Source organism: Alosa pseudoharengus, unplaced genomic scaffold (genome assembly GCF_046254945.1).
Source record: "Alosa pseudoharengus isolate Yale_2024_CS ecotype anadromous, Long Island Sound unplaced genomic scaffold, YU_APseudo_1.1 YU_APseudo_1.1_scf_9, whole genome shotgun sequence".
NCBI lineage: Eukaryota > Metazoa > Chordata > Actinopteri > Clupeiformes > Clupeidae > Alosa > Alosa pseudoharengus.
In genome coordinates, this window is record NW_027468881.1 from 37,072,955 (window position 1) to 37,095,454 (window position 22,500).

Below are 22,500 nucleotides of genomic sequence, written 5' to 3' on the forward strand. Positions count from 1 at the left end.
CATTCGTAGCGCCCAATAAACAGCTCTGGGCATTCGTAAACCACGTTTGAAATACGAGAAAATGAATATGTAGTTCCCAGACCCCATCTCAATGAGATGAGGTTTGGTGTTAGCCAGGCTACAAGTGGGTAACAGTTTTGGGATATTTTTGAGGAGATTCAAAATTCGCTGGAGCTTCTCAAACTTTGTCTGATAATTTCTGATTTACTTAACTCTGCTACGACAGTAAATTAAATGCAGGTATGCTTGGCGTGTGGACAAACCTAGGCATTTGAGGACAAAATCTTGTACTTTGAGTAAAATCACCCTTTTCTGTCATTTTATTGATTAAAAAACAAATCGATTAAACAATAAACAACTTAATCGACTATGAAGATGGTCATCTTAGCATAAAAGGGGTGTTTGTTCCAGATCCGAGTATGTTTAATCAGTCAGTTTGGTTCATTTTGCTGGTGCGAAAGCTGTTCCGACCCTGGGAGCACTCTAGTACTAACCTAACTCTCGCCAGATGAATTTCGTTCCGCCTAGCTCCACTCATCCATCTGGGATCGATCCATTGGAGTGGTGTTTTAGAAGGCTGGGCCTTATCAAAAATCCTTGCATATGCTACTTCAACCACTCACATCGAAGCCAACCCGTGACGCTGAGAACAGTCTCACAGTCGCTTCTACGCTACGTCACATCTGTGAAACTCCCGCCCTGCATCCTGATTGGCTCTACCATAAAATCTGGTGCCGAAATCACCCTCAACAGAATTCAACGGAATTCATCTGGCGAGTCAGGTTACTCTAGTACAGGCTAAGCCCACTCGCTATCAAACTTCCTTTCAGGTAAAGAGAGACTAGCGGGGGCAGGGAAGGGGGAAATAACTAGACTCAATCTTGGAGGTGTAAAAACAGCCTAAAAATCGACAGTCTACACCAGTGTTTCCCAAACTTTTTTTCTGGCGACCCACTTTTTAAAAATGACAGACCATCGCGACCCATTTCACTTCAAATCTACCCTGCAACCACCAACATTGTTTTAGGCCACAGGTTCTCCAACTTTTCTATGCCTCCCCCAACCATACATTGCTATAGGATCTAGATAGATAGATCCTGCTTTGAACACGGTAGTGTTGCATTTTGAGCACCATCAGCGTGAAAAGTTGGAAATGACTACTGAAAAGATAAGTTTTAATGCGCATCCGAGAGTTTGGGGAAATTCTCGCATGTTGCGCATTCGTCAGCATAGTAAAGCTGTTTCTGTATTTCTGTTTCTCTATTTCTATTGTATTGTTGTATTATATTATATAGTCGTTATATCAGAACAAGAGGCTTTTGGGCAATAGCCGGAAGAATGCGCCTTTACTTTGGAGTTCGCGAGGTAGAAAACGAGAGAAATAGTGTTAAAATGTCTATTTAAATTGTAGCCTAATAGAATGCACTGTTGTGCATTTTAAATCAGAAATAAGAATGTGAGGAGGTTGCTATTAACTTTAAAGATTGCATCTACAATCGAAACTATCTACATGCAAATTGAATATTCTTATCCGGTCTATGGATGTCTGCTTTAGTTGACAGCACGGTCACTAGATTTTAATCGGTAAAGTTGAGGAACTGGTATCTGTTAATGTTCGTGCAAATAGGCGGATTCATGTCCCTTGCAGTTTGCAACTGCGAGGTACAGGTCATGGCAGGCGCCCCACAAAACGGTTTCATTTTGAGAGGTAGATATCCATGCTCTGGCTCCCCCTCTGCGATGCGTTCGTCCCCCAGTTTCATGCGTCAGTTTCATGAGCTTTTATGACAAAACCGTAACTGTGGTAGTTAACAAACTACATCCTAATAGAAAACTGTTAACTTTCCTGGTATCAAATGACAAATGGTATCAGTTAGACCTATAACACAACATAAATTGTGCTGGGCTGGCGACCCAAATAAATTCTCCTGCGACCCACCTGTGGGTCGCGACCCAGACTTTGGGAAACACTGCTCTACACCACGCTGTGTTGGCTTATCTCAGGTTGAGAGGTGACTGGTGTAACTGTTGACCCTCACATTAATGTGAAAGCGTATCGGTTTCTACTTCCAAGCTGAACTATACCACCACCCACCTCTATTACAAATACAGTCAGAGCAATAGAACATAGAGAATGTGTTATTGTGTGACCAGAGTACACAAACTAATGTGGGTGCCTCCATTCTGACTTCAGGAGATAGGAGAACTGAATACTGAACTGAAAAATCAAGTTTGACAAAGTTTAAAAAACAGGAGCATCTGTTCTGTAAATGAATGATGGTGGCGATTTGGGTCACAGTGGTGCCATCAGTTCACCTTGAGTGGCTTTTGTTCACTGATCCCTCATCAGGTGAGACCTGTTGTACTGGATCTGTGGTGCTGCAGGACTCTCGCGTTACACTGCTGGCCAGATCAGTTACCTCTAATTAACAGGCCAAGAGACGCACCACTTTAGCATGAATGACTACTTTGGTAACTCAAAAGGGGAAAACAAAGGCAACATGTTGCATTACATTTGCAAAAAAAATGTAGGCTACATATTAATATTTCAAACATTATAAGAATTTCAAGGCTAACAGGGAGGCTACACGGGGTTCGCAACTGAACCGATCCGTTCACGTTGCGTAAAAAGTAGTTATCACGTCTGGTGTACCGCTTCAGTTACGCGCCCGGTGTAAGCTACGGAGTTGATATTATTCAACAATGAGGCTGATTTTTCAAATCAGTGTGGGTTAAATAACTACCTCCTCGAGTTCACACAGGCTGTAGTTTGGGAACATGATTGCGCACCACTTCCTAACTGAAAGACGGTAAATGGTCTGCATTTATATAGCCATTTTATACATTCAAAGCACTTTACAATTTCAAGCTGTAAGACTGTTTGTGCCTAATCCAGAAACAAAAATGTATGTCATGGCTACTGCGATTTCACATTTTAGCAATCACAGACCTAAGACTAAAGCACAGACTCTGCATCAGTGGAGTTTTACAGACAAAGACTGCAAGGTTAACCAAGTCAGCAGAACAAAGTGACCACACACATGCACAACTACCCATAATGGGATTAACCACAACACACACTCACACACACACACACAAACACACACACACACAAACACATGGCAATTACTGTACCACACAGCACGAGAAAATGACCAAGAGAAGAGCAGAGCCTTTATCACAGATCTCGCTCACGCCCACTGATCACATGGTCACAGCACTGACGTCAAACACTACTCACCCGACACTCTTCGGTTGTATCTGCTGGGAGGAGGGGCTGCAAAAAGGGACAGAGAGAGAGGGGGAGATAAATTAATTTCAGATGGTCGTGGTGTTGAAGAACAGTGTAACAGAATGAAACACACACACACAAAGAACATTTCTACAATCCACACCACTGTGTTGGTAATGTGTGGGCTTTTTGACTGTAAGGTACAACCAAGGTTCACATCCTGGCTAGCAGGGCTGCAAGCCACACTCTCTCTCTCTGTCCGTGTGTGTGTGTGTGTGTGTGTGCGCGCGCAGACGCACACACATGCTTAAGGACAAGAGTATGATGCATTAACATGGCTGTGTGAATGGCGATGGCCACCCTGGGTGCACTCCTCTCTTGCCCTCCCTCTCCTGCGCTACCGTCTTGTTCCCTTCTCACTCTATTACTAGGCTGTTAGAATCCATTATGTCCAGGGTGTGAGTGAAGCACTCACAGACACACATCACAGACACACATCACAGACACACCTCTGACCTTCACCCACAGCAGTTTTACATCTCTGCAGTAGACTTTGACACTTACAATTCTCCACGTCACACATCTGCAATGCACTGCCAGGTGGCCAACGCAGTGGAGTTATGGTTGTTATCAATCATATGGGTAATATAATTACAACACAGTTACTTTAGTTAGTATAAATGGGTGTGGGAATTAAATCCATCTATTCATGCTTAGCTGAGCAAGACATAAATACAACCAATCTACAGAAATCGAAGGCTAAAACAAAATTGGAGTTAAATGAATAAAAAAAAAGTCCTCCAACTCACGCCAGGAATTGTTAACAATTAAATTCAACAAAACCACACAAATAAAATCAAAATGTTAATTTTGTACACCGCTTACATATTGATTTACAAATGAATCAATTCATGCAAGAAATACAAAGACTCAATAAAATGTACATTAAAATGCTTGTATGAATCAAAACTGGTAGAGGTCTGATCTGGTAAACACAGGTGGCATAAGGGGCTGTGTGTGTGTGCATGTGTGTATTTGGTGTAAGAGGCAGCACTTCACTATGCCATCACGTATGGGGAATATCTGGAGCCTCAAGTTGCCATGACTACAAAACAAGGGAGAACTCATCACCATAACAACATAGCCCCTACCAAAGTGCTTCCCCAACACCCACTCAAACACTCATGACAGAGGGATAAATGAAATGAGAGTGGGAGAGAGGGGACAAATAATAAGAAAGATACTAAAATAAATAAATTATGACGGGCGAAACAGTTGAGAGATGATATGAAATGACAAAAAATTAGGCCTACGTCTGACTCTGAAGTCAATGTTGTTTCACTCCACCATAACCATTACACCCCTAATGACATGTGTGCCTATGCAATTGTGTCTGTGCTATGCTAGTCCAACACGTGGCCAATCACTACACATTCCCAGCAGAGCCAGTGACGGAGTTCCACTCTATTACTAGGTCTGTTCCGAGAGCTGTTGAGTGCCCGTTTAGATTGTACACTCAAAAACACGCGTGTAAGGAGACCCTGTGATACAGCCAGACCAGACATGCAGAAAAATAGCTCTCTTTGCTAGTTTTGCATGGTGTGATGCAAAATCGGTCAGCCATAATGCCAGTCAGAGAAATTGCATTTGCCAGTAAAGCTTCACACACGTTTGGTCCCCGAGTCCAACTGTTTGCTCAGGCAAGGATTTAGTCTAATTCAGTGGTTCTTAACTGGTCTGGCTTTGGGACCCACAATTTCCCATGTTCATGAAGTCGCGACCCATATATTTTTTATAGCGTTCAAAACAACAGATATGGTGAGCTACATGCTAAGACAGGCGAAGTGCCTGTAGGCCTATTTGTTTGGAACATGCTGATGTTTGGCATTACATTTGTGAAGCTACTCGACAGGTTTGTCTTTGATAGGGGTGCTTGGTTTCCATGTGACATTTTAGTTTTAATGCATTCACTGCTCACCACACACTGGGGTTTCTGTCCCACTGCACTGCACACCACACACTGGGGTTTGTCCCATTTTGTCCTCAATTTAAGTGAATCCATATCCTACTTCAAATGTTTAGGGTCGTAGCCTACTTGTGTTTACCGCTAAAATGATGTCTAATGCCCTATCTATGCAGACCACACGATTTCAGCCCTATTTTTCTACGATTTTGTCGTAGCCGACAAATTTTCATTGTCGTGCCCGAATATGAAAAGTCGAGAAAGACGGCGAATAATCGCCTAGTCTGACATGGTCTATCGTGAAAGTCCTCTTTTATTTCATAAGTAATAGGCCAAAATACATTCAAAACATGTTGTTGGCATGATCAACTTAATTGGTTGTATACAAATTGAATTACTTTTCAAAATGAAATTTATTCACATGATTTGACCATATCTACAACTCTGATCTCAGAACTTACTTGACAAAGTTTATCTATCTAAATCAGTTTTGAGATATCGTAAGAATGTAGCAGCACTGTCTGGTTAGGAAATGTTTATAAAACTAGGAAATATTAACATTTTAGCTGAATATAAACACCAAAATGTGCTAAACACCACACTAGCTGTGGCCTAGCTTACTGTGTTCACAAATGTGACTTTTCTCTAAGTGTCTTCAGTCATCATTCTAAAAGGCTCGTCATGTCTACATCTTTCTCTGCAAGTGATCCACACTGAAAAACTCAATTGTAGTTCTCAGTTTGGTGGGGAGGTAGATCCACTGGTTGCTGATTTACAATGGTTATGGTTATGAATTAGGGGTGTAAAGGTACACGTATTCGTACGGACCATTTAGGTACAGGATGTTAGGTTCTAGGGCTGCAGGATTATGGCAAAATGATATAATCACGATTATTTTGATCAATATTACGATTATTCATTAATTTTAGTGACACAAATATTTTTTGTCCCTAAACATATTGGACTTGCTATCTGGCTCACCGAAATACAGTACTTTCCCCTCATTTACTCCCCTAAATTACTTGGCTGCGACTTCCGAACAGTTTTTGTGCTTGCTACTTTTTCAATATTTGGGGAGACTGCAATTGAGGGGCTGCGACCACGCAACCCAGGCTGCTGAAGTGTCGCGAAGGCGCAGCAAAGTCAAAAACAATATATTTAAGCTCATGATATTGAGACCGGCCCAAAACGCCCAAAGTTCCCAATTAGCCACTCCGGCTCTGCTTTTCGTCCATGAGTTTAGACATATCATTATTTGTCGATAAGCCAAAAACACTGATGCGTAGGCTACATTTTAATTAATATTCACTCGTTTGGAGTGTTGTGTCTTGAAACGCATATGCACATTGTAGACTGCACACATGCAGTCTATAAATTACAAAAATGGACAAAATTCACGGTTCCCATCATCAGCTCAACTCTCATCATGGCCAATGTGATAATAAAGGCATGTGAGGAGTGACGTCGTGTGATATGTGTTTCACGGTATGAGTTAAGAGCCCTCGCTTTCCTTTCGACTTGGTTAACTTTACTTTACATAATATTATGCGGATGACCCGCTTCGAGGGACTTTCTGCTGTGCCACACATTTGATTTTTGATCGTAATTTTTTTTGTATAGTCTTTTAACGTAATGCTACTAGTGCAGCCACATGGTCAGGTTTAAGGAGCGCTTGATTTGTTTAGTAGAGGAGTGTTCTATGGGTGGAGCACACATTTTTAATGTCGCCCGATCGCGCAAATCTGATTGTGGGAAGCTAAAATCGTGATTGTGATTCATTCGATTAATTGTACAGCCCTATTAGGTTCAATATAGATGTGTACCGAATAGGGATGTAACGATTACCGGTATAATGATAAACCGTGATAAAAATGTTGACGATAACAATTACCGTTTTTTTTTTTAAATATCATAATTATCACGGTTGATTACCACGGTGTTGAAACCAGGTGTTTAATCCTTCCCAGCTTCATCTGAGCCTGCTTTTGACATACAGTAGGCCTGGTACAATAAAGCAAAATTGGTACCCTACTGATTCTGTTGTCTAATTGATGGTTTTAACTGCTATTTGGATTAGGCTACAACTGATTTTAAAAGGCGGAACATTTTCACCGCAAAACGTGCACTATATCATTTAGCCACTCTGCGTGTTTTTATGTTCACGTCCACATTAAATCCATTCCACTCACGTTATCAGAAGAACACAGTAGCCTAAAGTTTTATTTCGAACACTTAATTTGGTCTCACTCAGGGTAGGAATTTCACGGCGGCCACGTCGTTGCCCCTTGCGTTGGCCGTGATGTCCCTTTGAAAATCAGAGGTTTACAGGCCATGGTGGCCTTGGTGCCCTTTCAATATTCTGCTTTGCGTCCTACTAATAGAGATTTTTATTTAGCCTATGGCCTGTCAAAATATTCACAGCGTAAATTAATGTATTTTACGCAGTGGAGAAAGTGACAGCGCAAGAAAGAAAGTGTGTCTAAATTCACCCATTCTTCTCAGTTGAACTACTCGCGAAGTAGCCTACTCACCACACAGACATCACAAGTATCACATGAAAGAGCTTTTTCTCAGCTTTTAAACGATGTTAGCCGCAAATTGCTGTGGTGAACGGTTCGCGAGAAAAGTAAATAATATAATTCAATTTAATCATAAATTCTACTGAAGGTTTTGCGTCCATCTCCCTACCCATTCCTCTTGGTGCAATACTTCACGAACCTTTCGTTTAACACATGACAAACCATATCAGAATAAACAGCAGACCTTACCGAACACAAAGGTGTAAAGCGGTCCCCTGAACAGTTAGCCGTTCCAGAGTAATCCAGTTTTGAATTTGCAGTAAATTTCGACATGCATGGATGCCTCCAAATTTGGGCTTTAAGTTTTACAATGTGTTTAAATTGTTCCACATGATTTCATAACGGGCCAAATACAAAATAAATGTTACAAATATCGCCTAGATATCGGTAAATCAGAGGACAGCTGACTAAGAGTTTGTGAAAGTAGATCACAAAATGCTAAGCATGCATCTAGGCTATTTGAGTTTCTTAAAGCTGAACTGTGCTTAAATTGTTCAATACATGATTTCATAACAGGCCAAATATAAAATAAATGTTAAATATAGCCTAGATATCTGTAAATATTAGATGATCAGATAATTTGCAGTTATGTAATGTCATGTTTCATGTTTTTGTAATGTTTCATACAGTGATGCAGGTCTACTGCAGTGAATAGGCTATACAACTTTGATTATTTTTATAGCCTACTACTGTATAGGGGTCATTCCACGTCAATTCAACCAGGGCCCACGCACTTTTTTACCAGGTGTACCTATGTTACCCAGGAGACACACTGTAAAATTACTCTTATGTAAGATCAATACTTTCCAAGATACAGCCAGTTTCACAGGGGGAGGGGGGTGTCGATTTTGTTCGGCCTCTTTTTTTGTCAAAGTTCACAAGCCCACAGCGCAAGAACTAAACCATGTAGGAGGCTCAAATTTTTTGGTCTGGATAATCCTGCATGGTCATAGCTGTCCCTCAAAGTTGATACAAATTTTATTGGAGTTTTTGGCTGGGCTCTGTTTAAGCCTTCAGAAGACATATTTGTACTCAACATAGGCTCTTGATTTTTTTTCCTTACGGAGATAAGTAGAAACACTCTCACAAAAAGCAATGAACAGAAAACAAATCCCTTCAGGGTATGAACAGCAGACCTCACAAGTCTGAAAAATGATTTTGGTTATCATTTTCAGAGCACCCAAACACCTTGTGGGAATATACAAAGATTTTTTAAATATGTTTTTCTTTATTCTCCATGATCCCTTCTTTTTGAAAACACCAATTTGACTTGTCTTATGCAAATCTTTCTTTTTTATTTTCCACCCTGAACATGGGCAAAATGCCCCATTGACATCAATATGTTTTGTGTAGAGTTACCACAGTGCCACCTGTGGTTGTATAGAGTAACCTGTGGTAGCTCTATACAAAACATATTGATGTGTAGGCCTATCAGTGTTTTCTGAACATATTGAACACACTTTTAAAAATACCGTGATAATACTGAAAACCGTGATAATTTTGGTCACTATAACCGTGAGGTTAAATTTTCATACCGTTACATCCCTAGTACCAAATGCACTGAACACAGTCTTTAACCGTAATTAACAGTAGGGTTGTCTGTGTGTGGACCATGTTTCATGTAGCCCGAAACGTTACTTGGGTGATTAAATAGTCAACGTGGAGCTCAGTGTGCAGATTCAATTTTGTTCTTTTATGTTCTAAACCTTTGGAATTCGGCACCTGCTTGTTTTTCTGATGTGCGCACCTCCTAACTTAAAATCGAGTTCCCACACAAACATATTAAGTGATGGACCATGTTGCTAGGTCGGTAATCGCCTAAAGAGAGAGGGTTGCTCAGACAATAGCAGAAGTGCCGTTCATCGTGAAATTATGTGCAATCAAAAAAACTTTTAATGACTTAAGCCCAGTTTATGCTCCTTTTTCATATGAAAATGGATAAGCTTACGTCAGTTTCTTCTGTCTGTATCCATAGGCTTGAAGTGAATTAACAAAAACGAAACTAAATGAGTTAAGAGTAGGGACGTAAGCTTCTGTCTGTATCCGTGTCCATTTTTAACGTTGAGCATAAATTAATTCTGGTCACTCACCCAGGGCTCAAAACTCATTTTTCAAAATGGGGGGGGGGGGGGGAATTCCCCCATAGGTTATTCATGTAGGGGGGATTTACACAATTAGGGTGTGGGGGGGGGGGGGGGGGGGCTGTCACCAACTAATCAGGAGTGTAAAAAGGTGATGAAGCTCATTTGATATCCTGAGAAACTTGCATTATCCAAAGCAGTCTACTGACTGGCTAATTACACAATAAACAGGTCTGAGTCCATAATAACCTTTGCATTGCTAGCCACAGTTCTCCATGGACATTTGGCCTACTAGTAGTCAGCACAAGAATTTTATAATCTGAGCTAAAGACAACATTTAAGCAAAATCACCTGACTTTTTACAATAACAATGAAAAGTGGAGCAGAGGGTTGTGCCAATTATACCACTGCAAGTCAGACTGTTGCTATGAGGAATTCCAGACACCGACTGATTCCCAAATAGGTTATTCTGGGATGTTTTACATCACTCAAAACGAGACACGACAAAGTTTGTGGGAGGAGTCTTCGCATCTCAATGGCCCTGTAATAATATTCCTTGGTGGCTTGGGTGTGTTGCATTTCTAAAGTCACTGTTAATAATGTTTAACATATGAACGAAGATTTTTTAATTTTACACAGTCAACAATCCCCTTTGGCTGAGCACTATTTTGACCCTCTGATGCACCATTTGTCCTCAACTGTCACAGACACTTCCTAGTAGGCTTCTGCCTAGCCCTTATCCTCCTGTAGTCATGGAGATAATAAACACCAACGCAGTTCTGAACTCCCGGTCGGCTGAACGGCGCTTTAAAGCGCTGGGGACACGAGTGACATGAGTGCGGTGCACTCCGCTTTCGACATTCAATTACATTAGATTCTGTTGTTCTTCTCAATACAACTCTGTAGCCTACACCAGCATCGCACTTTGCCGCCGCCTAAATTACGATTCAGTTCTATTTTGTCGGCGCCGCTCCATAAAATGCATTGTTCATCCAGTGTTTGCCAGTTAAAAACTGTCTGATGTGCGTGGCAAGTGACAGTGCACTCATCTCTGCGCCGGTGTTGGCTCAGTAGACATGAAATTAAAATATCACCGAAGCACTTCAAGTTTAAGCTATAATCTACTACGAGCTAAACATTGTTTACACTCCTACACTGTTACACGTAAACTGAACATAGTTAATGGACTAGGCTATTTCCGTTAGCACTTCATCGAAATGTGCTGTAGGCCTAGGCTACATTTTGCATTTCTCAATATGAAAAGTTCCTTATTTTCAACTGAACTCTAAAGATAATGAATAGAGGCTACATGGAGTATTTTTTGTTTATTATGCCCTTTATGTGTGTACATTTTGTGCAAGCACTTCTGCTGTAGCAATTAGTTCAGTTTATATCAGCTATATTTCTGAGGAATACACTGTGTTGCCTCAGGCCCGCTGCACATCTTTTTTAATTTTATTTGAAATAATCAAATAAGTCTTAAAGTTAAGTTCATAAAGTAAGTTTCTTTGCTTTTATTTGATTCCCAATCAAAATACAATGGTAAAAATGGCTTTACATTGTTAATATAGACTTCTGGAATGTTTAGAAATGTAAAATAATAGAATTTTAATCATGTGATAAAATATGTTGTATTTTAGTGGTATTTTGCATCTTGGCTGGCTAGTCTAACTTTTCCCACACGCCTTTGAATTTGACAGAGGTGACTAGCAAGTGACAAACTTAAGATAAAGCAACGCAAAACTGCCAACGTTGATGGGAGGTGTAGTTTTTATGCTCCATTTGCGACGTGATTCACACCAATAATGTTTTTCAATGTTGTGGTGTATTTTGTAGACAAACATTGACATGGATAGAAGTCCTTCGCACCAGTGCACCTAAATATTTTTTTGCACTCGCACGGCCTCATTTTTACTCGCATGTCCAAGTGAAATGGGCGCACTGTAGAGCCCTGAACGTATTCAAATATATGTGCATGACAGCGTCAAGATGTAATAAAGAACCTGAATAGACAGATTGAAGACATTTGACAAACTTTGACAGTCACAAGTCACACTACAGTATCATGTAAAGCCTTGTCTCCCCACTGACAGCATTTGCTCTTATCTGCACCAACCGGACAGAAGTGTGAAGGGCGTAGGACTTATGTACGAGGGCGCATGGTGATCTCAACTCCCCAGCCTTACTGATAGGACGCATGAAGGAGGGGAACCCAAGAGAGGGTGCAGGGTCCACAGCATTAATCTATCCCTGTTGCATGTTAGGTTATTCCTGTGCTGAACACTAGCATTGGGGAGCTGTATTTGACACTATGTCCCACAACACAAAAATATACTGTATGTCACAGAGCTGAGGTTGAATGTCATTGGACATGAGCAGGGAAATGGGAACAGACGTGCAAGACTGTTGATGTCAGGCTTTCAGTGGACTAAATTTCTGTGTTAGACACTGTGGAGTCCCTCTCACACAGAACAAGGCCAGCTGTCTCTGAGGAATCGCCTAAAACAGCAGGACTGCACCCAGATTCACAGGGCTGGTTTGGGATCTGCAGCGCTGTTTTATGAATGAAGGTAAAGACGTAAAAATGCCACTGTTGCTGAATGAGGGCTGAAAGGGTCTCCATCATGTCACAACTTCAGACAACAATCAGAGAACAAATGCCCTGCTGCCTTCAGAAGGAACACACAACTTTACTGTGTTACACCACACAAACAGTAAATATCTAGTGCACTGTTCAATTCACACAGAATGGCTCAATTTGTGTACCATTTCACTCTCATATCTGCTCTTCTCCTCTATTCATCAGATTATTGTATCTTGTTATTGTCTTTTCCCTCCAAAACAGAATTCAGATCCAATCAGAACGTCTCTGCGTCCTCTTATCCATCACTCCAAACGTCCTCACTCCGGGCTTCCTCCCCCCCCCTCTGGCCCTCTCCTTCTTTGGCAGACTCAAGCCCATAAAAGGCAGGGGCCATGTCCTTCTGTAAACTGGTGGAGTTAACCCTCTGCAGTCTGGTTACGCAAAGAGCCCTCAACCCAGTGCCATTCACATTCTGCATGAGAGAGAGAGTGTGTATGTGTTTGAAATTCAGAGAAAGCACAATGTTAAAACCCCCAAATGTTGACTAGATATCTTGCCAACGCTATCAACAAGCTAGCCAAACGAGCCTCCAAAGCTTTTTCTCTAAAATGTCTGGGGCACATAGGTTGGGGTTTCTGGAAAATGCAGGATCTATATTCGAAATTATAAGTTCGGAAGAGGGAACTATGGGGTATTCCAAGTATGTGGGTTAGTGACAAACCTTGGTAAATTAAGCTTAGTGGTTAGTAACTAACAGAAGAGCTGTATGGCTTCATTCTCCTAACAAAACAATGCCATAAGGGTCTTGTTGTAGGAGGTTTACCACTTACTCAGAGTTAACGTACCCAAGTTTTTCACTAAACCACGTACTTGGAATACCCTCCTAAAGTAAAGGAGTTGTGCACACATCTACACGGTCTGTTATTCACGTCCTGGTTATCTGCTCTGCTGTGAAGAGTCAAGGTTGGTTCTGTCAGTCTAATCTGTTTTGACGAGTGGAGGCTGCTGGGTCTGAACACTGTGGCGATGAAGGTCAGAAACCAGCCAATCAAAGCACACGCACACACACACACACAACATGACCAAACAGCACCACCATGCTATGAACCACCATGAACGGGCAATCCAGCATTCTGAAACTTTGCCGTCCCCAGATTATCTTGGGCAAGTGTGTGCTATCACAAAGACACTTAACATATTCAGCTACTCACAAACACAGCACCCGCCAAAAACACACACACAAACACAGGGTGTATCCTTACTGGCCTCCTGACGTTGGCCTCCTGTTGTCCCCGTGACCCCCCCCCCCCCCCCCCCGCCTCCATAAGCCAACTGCACTAATCGGCTTGAGGGAAGAGTACGTCACTCACACACACAAAGACACACGCACAGAGGGACATTACTAGGCTACTGCGGACATTTCAGCAGGACACAGAGGACTGCTGTAGTGTTGTAACCATGAGGGAGAGGGTAAGCGAGAAGGCTGTGATAGTTAGACACTACCATTAACAACACAAGACATATACAAACTGCCTGAAGGATGTTACGCTTACTGGGTTTATTAGGACTTCTGACCTCTCTCTATTCTAAATAAGGCTGGGCAGGTCATGAGACAGTGAGTGACATATCTCTCCTCTGCTTCCCCATTCTCTCCAGGTGCAGATAAGAAGAGAATGGGGAAGTGCTGAAGTTCAGATTAACATCAATCGCAAAGTGTACACACACCTGCCACACATAATTTAACACTGGGCCTAAAAACTCTTAACTTAGAATCTTCCGTATTTTTTATGTGTTTTAGTATTTACAAACTTTTGAAACTTTGTTATGATTAAAGTCCCTCCTGTTTGAGGGGGGGGGGGGGTCATCTGACATAGCTGCTTCTTCACAGTTTCATACAGCACACACATTATGCCCGTCACTCCACCCTGATTTCATAATATATCCCTATTACAGAATGATATGTGATTAAATCCAGATATTTGCTTTCAGCAATTCTGGTCACTACACAACCAAAGCACATAGGGTTGGAATTGACAGATGGTTTGTGTGTGGGGCCTTTAATCTCTCTAAGTAACAAAGGGGCATCATACCTCCAACAGTTGGACTGTTGAACTACTGCTTGCTCACACCAGTTAAAACAAAGCACTGTATGCCTGAAAGCTAACTGTAAACACACAGTATTCTGCAAGCTATAACAAATCCACCCACCAACCCACCCAACACTCTCGCACATATGCGACTACAAAAATTCAGGCGACCAACACACTGCATAATCTCTGTAAGTGTGTGTTTTAGAAAGACTTTTATATTTTATCCTGCTCCCCTCTATAGGTTCACCCATTAAACCTCCAGCATGTAAGTAAAAAAAAAAAAACTTTGAACGTCACTTATCCATAGCTTACAAGTCAATACAGACACGTCTAGTCTGGCCACAACATTCAGTAAATGATTTGCCCAATGGCACCTGCAACTCCCAATTCCCTCCTACCCCGCACACTGGGGCAATAATTCCCCCCTACCCCGCACACTGGGGCAATAATTCTACAAGTAGATCACAAGGGGGCCTAAAGGAAGCTAAGGACTAGCAGTTTCCATGACAACAATTCACTTTCTCAATGAAAATGTGGTGGTTACAAACGTTACTTGCACACGTCCTCCACTGAAATGTTATTCGGTGGCACCACGGACAGGCATCTGAAAATTGTGGATTCAATAGCATCAGGCCAAATATTCTCAATGACAGATTGGGCGCCATTCATGTGACTGCATCGCATGCCATGGTAACAACGGTAGGCTACAAGGAGAGTCATTCATACACTACACTTGCTAATGGTTCAATGGCAATGTGGGTGTACTAGGAGAATCTGCCCCGCCGTATATCTCCTTTGTGGATTGTGCTTTTATGCATTTAAGCGGCAATTATGCATTTCGCAGTTTAAGCGGAATTGGGTACGTGTATAGAGTCACTTCTCTAGCCGTAACGTTATACATCACTCAACATTGGCTAGCCTCAGGAAAACCTCAAACCTCATACAGACTGCAGAAGATATTTTAATCAGGTTGTAAGCGCCCTCGCTAACAGTGCTCTTCAAACAACGGCTCATACCTTGTTATAATGTACTACAATCCAAAATGAAGCAGATCATCTGTATGTTTTAAAGACAACAATGAGATACCCGCCAGCGAATGCAAAGGCAGCACTAAAATATTAGCTGGTAACGTTAACTCAAAATGTCTTGCTAGTACTTTCGCTGGCCAGTTTAGGTGGTTTGACTTTAGAATTGGCAGGAGCTGCTAGATCCGATAGTGTCTGCAGAAGAACATTAGTTTCCCACTGAACTGTTATAACAATATTAACGGTCGAACTCATTAGCGAGGGAGGCCAAGGTTTAGTACTTACGCTCGAAGTCAGAGTCGTCGTCCTCGTCATCCTCGTCCCCGTTGGACTCTGTTTGCATCGGCTCGCCATCAAACATAACTCCCTTTCCACCTGATTTGGCAGGAATGCCGGAGCCAGCCCCATCTTGACTCCTCGTTTCCCGCAAACGAGTAAAATACTGCACGGCAAATTCCACCAGGTCCGCTGGTCGCTGCCGGAGCACCTCCACGGTGTAGCCTTGTAGCAACTCTGTCAGGCCGGCTGGAATTTCGATACTCATTTCTATACTGAGGTTGTGTTACCAATAAAGTTGTAAATTTTTCTGAAGTATGTCTGGTTTCTTGAAGAAAACTGTTATTCTGATAACCAGTTACTTCTTCTGTGTTAGTCCATGAGGCTCGTGTATTTTCTAGCAGTAACGAGAGATGCCTAGCTAGGTTTAAATGTGAGCTAGCAAATTGAGCTAGCCAGGCTTTAGGGAGCGGTAGTAATAGTTCGCACTCTCAACCAACTCAACTTAACCTGACAAATCTTGACACTATAGATCAAACATACCTGAGACAACGCTAACAACTCTGGTATGTGGAAATGCGTGGATATTCACCAGGCCAGTACAGATTGTTTGAATAAATGAATCAATTATCCTAGCTCTTGGCTAGTTTGCGGTTAACGTTAGATGGATAGTGATTTCAATGTTCCCAAATTGCCTTGCTGGGGAGTTAGCTAACGAACAAAGTTACACTGGCACAATAAAATCCAAATATTATAGTCTTTGTTCGACAACGTAACGTTAGCTGACAAGCCACCCAGCTAACGTTACACAGAAAATAAGTTTTTGTAGCCTACAGCTGGGACCTGTCAAATGACAGACAATTAAGCTTAGGCGACACACTTGCAAAATGCAGATGCTGTAGCAGGGCTTGGGCCGCGGATTAACGTTACTCAGGGAGCTATGAAGACACAAGCGTTTGTTGGGTCAAATCTTAACCTTCACATGCTAGCGTTAGCCTAACTTTATTACATTCAATAGAGCCAGTAGCTAGTGCTTGCTAGCGAAAAGCATCAGATAAATAACGTTAACATTAGCAAGGTAGAAGCTACTTCCAAGAGTAATGTGAGATGCACTGAAGATTCTGAGACAGTCCACTGACACAATCTTAATATCGATGATATGCTTTGGAAATCTCAACCTAGTAACGGTTAACGTTGACGTTTGCACGTAAAAAAAACTAGGAATATAGTCAGAAAGCTAGCCAAAATACTATCGATATCCCTAGAACTACTTCAACTCCAACGAGTAATCCGTTAGCCGGGAATCAGTTAACGTTCTACCTTACTACTAGATCTACAGTTAATTCCAGAACTACCAGGCAGTCAATTAACGTTACGTCCGAAAGGCTTGCAGGCGCACAGTCCCTCGCCTACCACTCTGTAGCCTAACTTACTAGCAAGCGAGATCCACTTCCCGTCTTCCTCTTTCCCACTCGTCTCGTTCAGACGAGCACTGCTGGAGTCAAACACTGTTGTCGCACGTGGTATTACGTGAAATGCAGCTGCCACAGTCAGAAAGTTCAGATAATGTTGTGTTCCTCGGCAAAAATACAACGAACAGCCCGCTAAACCAACAGCTAGGGAGCTGACAGGATATGGGCCAAGATAGTCGGCTAACTAGCTAGCTAGCTAAGTTCACAGCAGCCTGTCAGATACATGAGGGGTGGGACATCAGTGACAGAAAGGTAACGTTAGCTAACGGTATCGTTTAGCTGTCCGTTTGTTTACGCGTTCGTTTCAATTAGGCTAAAAAGCTATACAACAATTATCAGAGAACGTACAAATGACATAAACTTGATCTGATAATGGACAAAAGTGACTTTCTTGGTTTTCAACCAGTGAGCTATGTAAACTACCAAGCTAATTAGTTAGCTGGCTGTCGAAACCTGAGCGAGAGGAATCAACCCGCACCCGGCGAATTTCGAGCTTCTGCGGAGGGAACGCCGAGGGAAAAATCTGCCGAATTTGGACTTGTCCGGTTTCAGATCTGACGTCTTCTGCAGGTTTCACAAAATAGTTGTGTTTGACTTATTAAATTCTTGGTACTTCACCGTTAGTCCGTTTCTGCCTGCCTCCGTACGAGGCACCCCACTGCTCCACACGAGCTTCTTCGATAGGCGTGGCCACACACTTCATGCACAAGGACAGCGGGAAACCCTGACTGACGTATCGAATAACCAATCATGGGACATATTTGGACTGGCAGATAAACTAAGATAGGCTACATAACCATTAACAATGAAGATGATAAAGAAGATGAGCCAAAAAGGTTTCACATCTGTTTTTGTTTTAGCTAGCCTACTAACTGGGAACCTTGACCCTCACCCCATCGTTCAGGATTTAGTGGAATAAATCGGCTAACATTGTAAACTTTACTACCATGGTGAGTGGACAACAGTGTCCCTGAACGCAAATTTGGGAATTATAAAATGGCTTGCAAAGAACTTGCATGGATTTTATGACTTCACTGATTGTGAGCTGAGAGAATTTTGCTGTCCACGTTTCAGAGACGTAGCCTAATCAAACTAATCCTCACCTCATGAGCCTTTTCTAGAAGCGCACCTCAAATGACCGATCACTGCAGTGGCGCAGAGCTTTCCAGACGTGGGCTAGCCTTGAAGTAGTAGGCCTAACAGTTTATGCACTATGGGCTTGGGAGCACCACATTTCTGATAGGCAAACTGCAGTAGAAGAGACGCATCAATAGCCTATTGCGCATATCTAGACAGATTATCTTACGAATCCTACGCTATCTTTAAATTGAGACAATAATGAAGAGGTAACCGAAGTTTTCATAATGTGTTTTGCCTGTGCAGAGGGTTACTAGCTTATGTATGCTGAGCGAAGCCTATGATGCAATAGGATAATTAGAAGATTATTGTTAAAGTCAGCCTAGGTAGAGATTAAGAGATTTTTCTCACTGACATTTGGATGTGGTTTGATTTAAGGGTGCCATCTGTTGGCGTACCGTAGGACAGCATCAGAATGTGTAATAGTAGCCTACAGGCATGAATTTGGTTAAGTGAATAAAATGGGATAGAATTGTTTGGATAAAAGTACGAAACCAGCAAAAATGAAGGAAAAGCAATAGCCTACTATATAGACTATATGGGGACAGTAGTAGATGTGCAGAGATAATGTTTATTTTGAAGTCAAATAAATATTAGATTCATAGCAACATGGCTGTGAATAGGTATATTTTACCACAAGACAGGAACATTGAATGGGTTAACAGTCAATTTATTAGAAATACATGTTTGCCGTTTACAATCCATCAAATGCACAATTAGGCTACTACAATGAAATAATTCATTAAGCACTCTAATGCCGCTCCAATATTGGAAATGTAACATTGCACATACATGCATAGGTTAGACTACAAGTCAAAAGTCTGGGATCACATGCCTTTATTGATGTAAATATAAAACTGATATCAAATGATTGCACATTGAGAGTAGCCTCCTTTTAATCCAGGTGTCAGATAATTTGTAGGAAGTGGTAGATAAATTAGGCCTAGATAAAGTATCTATCCCATCTTTTAAGTCACATTAAGCAGTGTCGTTATAATAATAATTAATCAGTGACTAAAGCAAAACACAAATATGCCGACTTCTGCAAAACTGATGTAACTTACATCAGTCCATAATATGTAAATATTAAAATACAAAACAAAAAAACACCATTATCAGGGATAATATGAATTGCAAACAAACTATTGAGCTATTAAAACAGTACTCTGCCATATACACAGGACTGCCTTAATGTAAATGGTGGATTTGGTCCCACCATTTAAGATAACACCACAATTCACATCAAGATCCTCGGACCTTTATCTCTACTGGCCAAGGGAGCAAGACAGTGAGAGGACTAGTGTTTATGACCTCTGAATAATCTCCTTCATAGATTGCATGGGCCCTGACTCAAATAAGAACTCTGAAGAGCAACCTTTGATTGTAAAGAATAACCCTTGTGATTAAAATCGCCACATTCTGCTGGTTTAACACAGTGTCCATGTATAGACAAATGCCCCATAGCAAATTCTCAATGTACTGCGGTGAGTCAGCCATGGCCCCGCTTTAAAATGTCAAGGTTGGTATTACCCTAACCCTAATTAAAAGAGTGCAAAACGTCTTGGAAAAAAACTAGGCTACATTGTTTTCCTTAAATCCACAAATCGGCTTTTCAGTTGCACAGATGCAACAGGATTGTGGCAGCTATGCCTATATGTGTTCTGTGGAATTGTTGATGTGTATATCCAGACAAGGCCATTCCCGGTAATTAACTTTTCTGACTGTGTCAGAAACTGCTGCAGGAGCTAAGGCTAATTCAGTCCTGGCTCCACCCGGTGCATCATCCACATCTTACACATCTCAATACTCCCCAAGACCTATAATACACCCCAAACTCTATCGATAATTTAAGAAATGTGTCCTCTCAATCAAATGTGCCCTAGGTCTAAAACTTTCTAAACTATTATTCAGATTGCAAGTTTACATTTCCATATGATGCATCAACAGAAAAATACAACAATCTCCATTTTAACATAGACACTGCTACAACACCGAGTCATGCCACATGCAGAAGTTTTCTGACGATACTGCAATTGTGGGGTGTATCAGGGACGAGCAAGAGGAGGAGTACAGGAGCCTGGTGGAGGACTTTGTGCAATGGTGCAAACTCAATCACCTTCAACTCAACACTTCAAAGACCAAGGAGATGGTGGTGGATTTCCGCAGGTCTAAGCCCGCTCTGCTACCAGTCTCCATTGATGGGGTCAATGTGGAGGCGGTAAGCACCTACAAGTATCTGGGTCTCCACCTGGACAATAAACTGGACTGGTCAGCCAACACTGACGCACTCTACAAGAAAGGGCAGAGCAGGCTGTACTTCCTGAGGAGGCTGCGGTCCTTCAATGTGTGCAGCAAGCTCCTCAGGATGTTCTATCAGTCTGTTGTGGCCAGCGTCCTCTTCTATGCAGTGGTATGCTGGGGAGGAAGTACAAAGAAGAAGGATGCTGGGCGCCTTGACAGGCTGTTAAGGAAGGCTGGCTCTGTAGTGGGAGCTGAACTGGAGTGCATCACTTCAATATCTGACAAAAGGACCCTGAACAAACTGATCAACATCTTGGACAATGAATGCCACCCACTCTACAGCACTATTAAAAAGCAAAAGAGCTTGATCAGCTGGAGATTTCGCTCACTGACTTGCGCAACAGACAGACTGAGGAAGTCATTTGTCCCCAGGGCCATTGAACTGTTCAATGCATCACTAAAGGGAAGAGGAGAGATAGACTTCTCTGCTTAGTCTGTCTGCCTCTCCACCCTCTCCATGTTTGAGTACTGACTACCCACTACTGCTTTACTACTGTTTTACCACAGCCTAATGTTTTTACTACCGCTTTCCTGCTACACTGTTTTTCATGTTTTTCATGCTATATTAGCACACATGATCAATGGCTTCTGCTACAATAATACTGAATGGCTGTAACCCTATTACCTCAACCTGTTTCTGCACTGACGTAGTTTTTATAGTTTTTTATATTACCTTGTCTACATTATATTATACTTTGCTCTCCTATTTGTCCATATTATTTATGCTGGTCTCTAGACCTTATTATTGCACTGTTGGACTAATGCTGGACTACTTGTTGCACCTTCACCATGACACTCACTCTCCGAGCACCTTACCGTGCACACTTAACTTAAGGACTATTGTTGGACTACTTTTTGCACCTTCACCAGGACACTTACTCTCTTGAGCACCTTACCATGCACACATAACTAAGGGACTCCTGTTGGACTACTTTTTTGGCACCTTCACTCTCACTCTCTTGAGCACCTTACCATACACACAGAACTACTGTTGGACTACTTTGCACCTTCACCAGGATACTCACTCTCTTGAGCACCTCACTTTGCACACAGAACTACAGGCCCTGTCATTACAAGCGTCTCATACTTGACCACCCTTAAGCACACTGTTTCTTTTACATTTAATTTATATAGTATTTTTAGTTTTGTTAGCTTTTCTTATCTCCTACTGTCTCTATTGTACAGTGGTGTTTGGTTATATGTTTATACTTATACTTATATTTACCATTTGCTGTAAGTGCATGTTGTGTGTGATGTCTGTATGCTACTGAGACCCCCTGAATTTCCCCTTGGGGATCAATAAAGTATTTATCTATCTATCTATCTCACACACATTGTCTTTCAAAATGGAGCCACAGATAGAGACCAACGTATGTTCACAAATTTGAAAAACAGTTGACTAACATTTGACAACTGACAGGTCCAACTGACATTTGACCTACTGACACAGTCTATTATTTTCCTTCTGATAGTCCAAGTCATTCAAGAAACACATGGCAGATATAGTTGGGAGAATGAGTTAAAAAAAAAGAAAAAACTGTTTTACAAAATATGACTAGCCTAAATGATTAGTAAGACAGGACTCATGCACATCATGAAGACATCAGCAGGATAGGTTATACAATCACAATATAGTAAGGTTTCACTAGAGCTATAGTGATGTATACAATCAGCCTGCCATTAAAGCTAAAGTGCACCATGGGTGTAGAAACATGAACTGAGAAGTCACTGGTGTAAAGTCATGTGTACGGTGAAACCAA

The 22,500-nt window shown here is 41.7% G+C and overlaps 1 protein-coding gene across 1 annotated transcript in view; it reads right to left on the reverse strand.

Moving 5' to 3' along the window:
* Positions 1-17,983, reverse strand: part of prkar2aa (protein kinase, cAMP-dependent, regulatory, type II, alpha A) — a 26,209-nt gene extending 8,226 nt beyond the window's left edge. The window contains exons 1-2 of the mRNA XM_076277092.1: positions 15,840-17,983; positions 3,242-3,277 (exon numbers count right to left, since the gene is read on the reverse strand). Of these exons, the coding sequence (XP_076133207.1) occupies positions 3,242-3,277; positions 15,840-16,098 (295 nt within the window). The 5' untranslated portion in view covers positions 16,099-17,983. The remainder of the gene's footprint in view (positions 1-3,241; positions 3,278-15,839) is intronic.
* Positions 17,984-22,500: the final 4,517 nt, after the last annotated feature.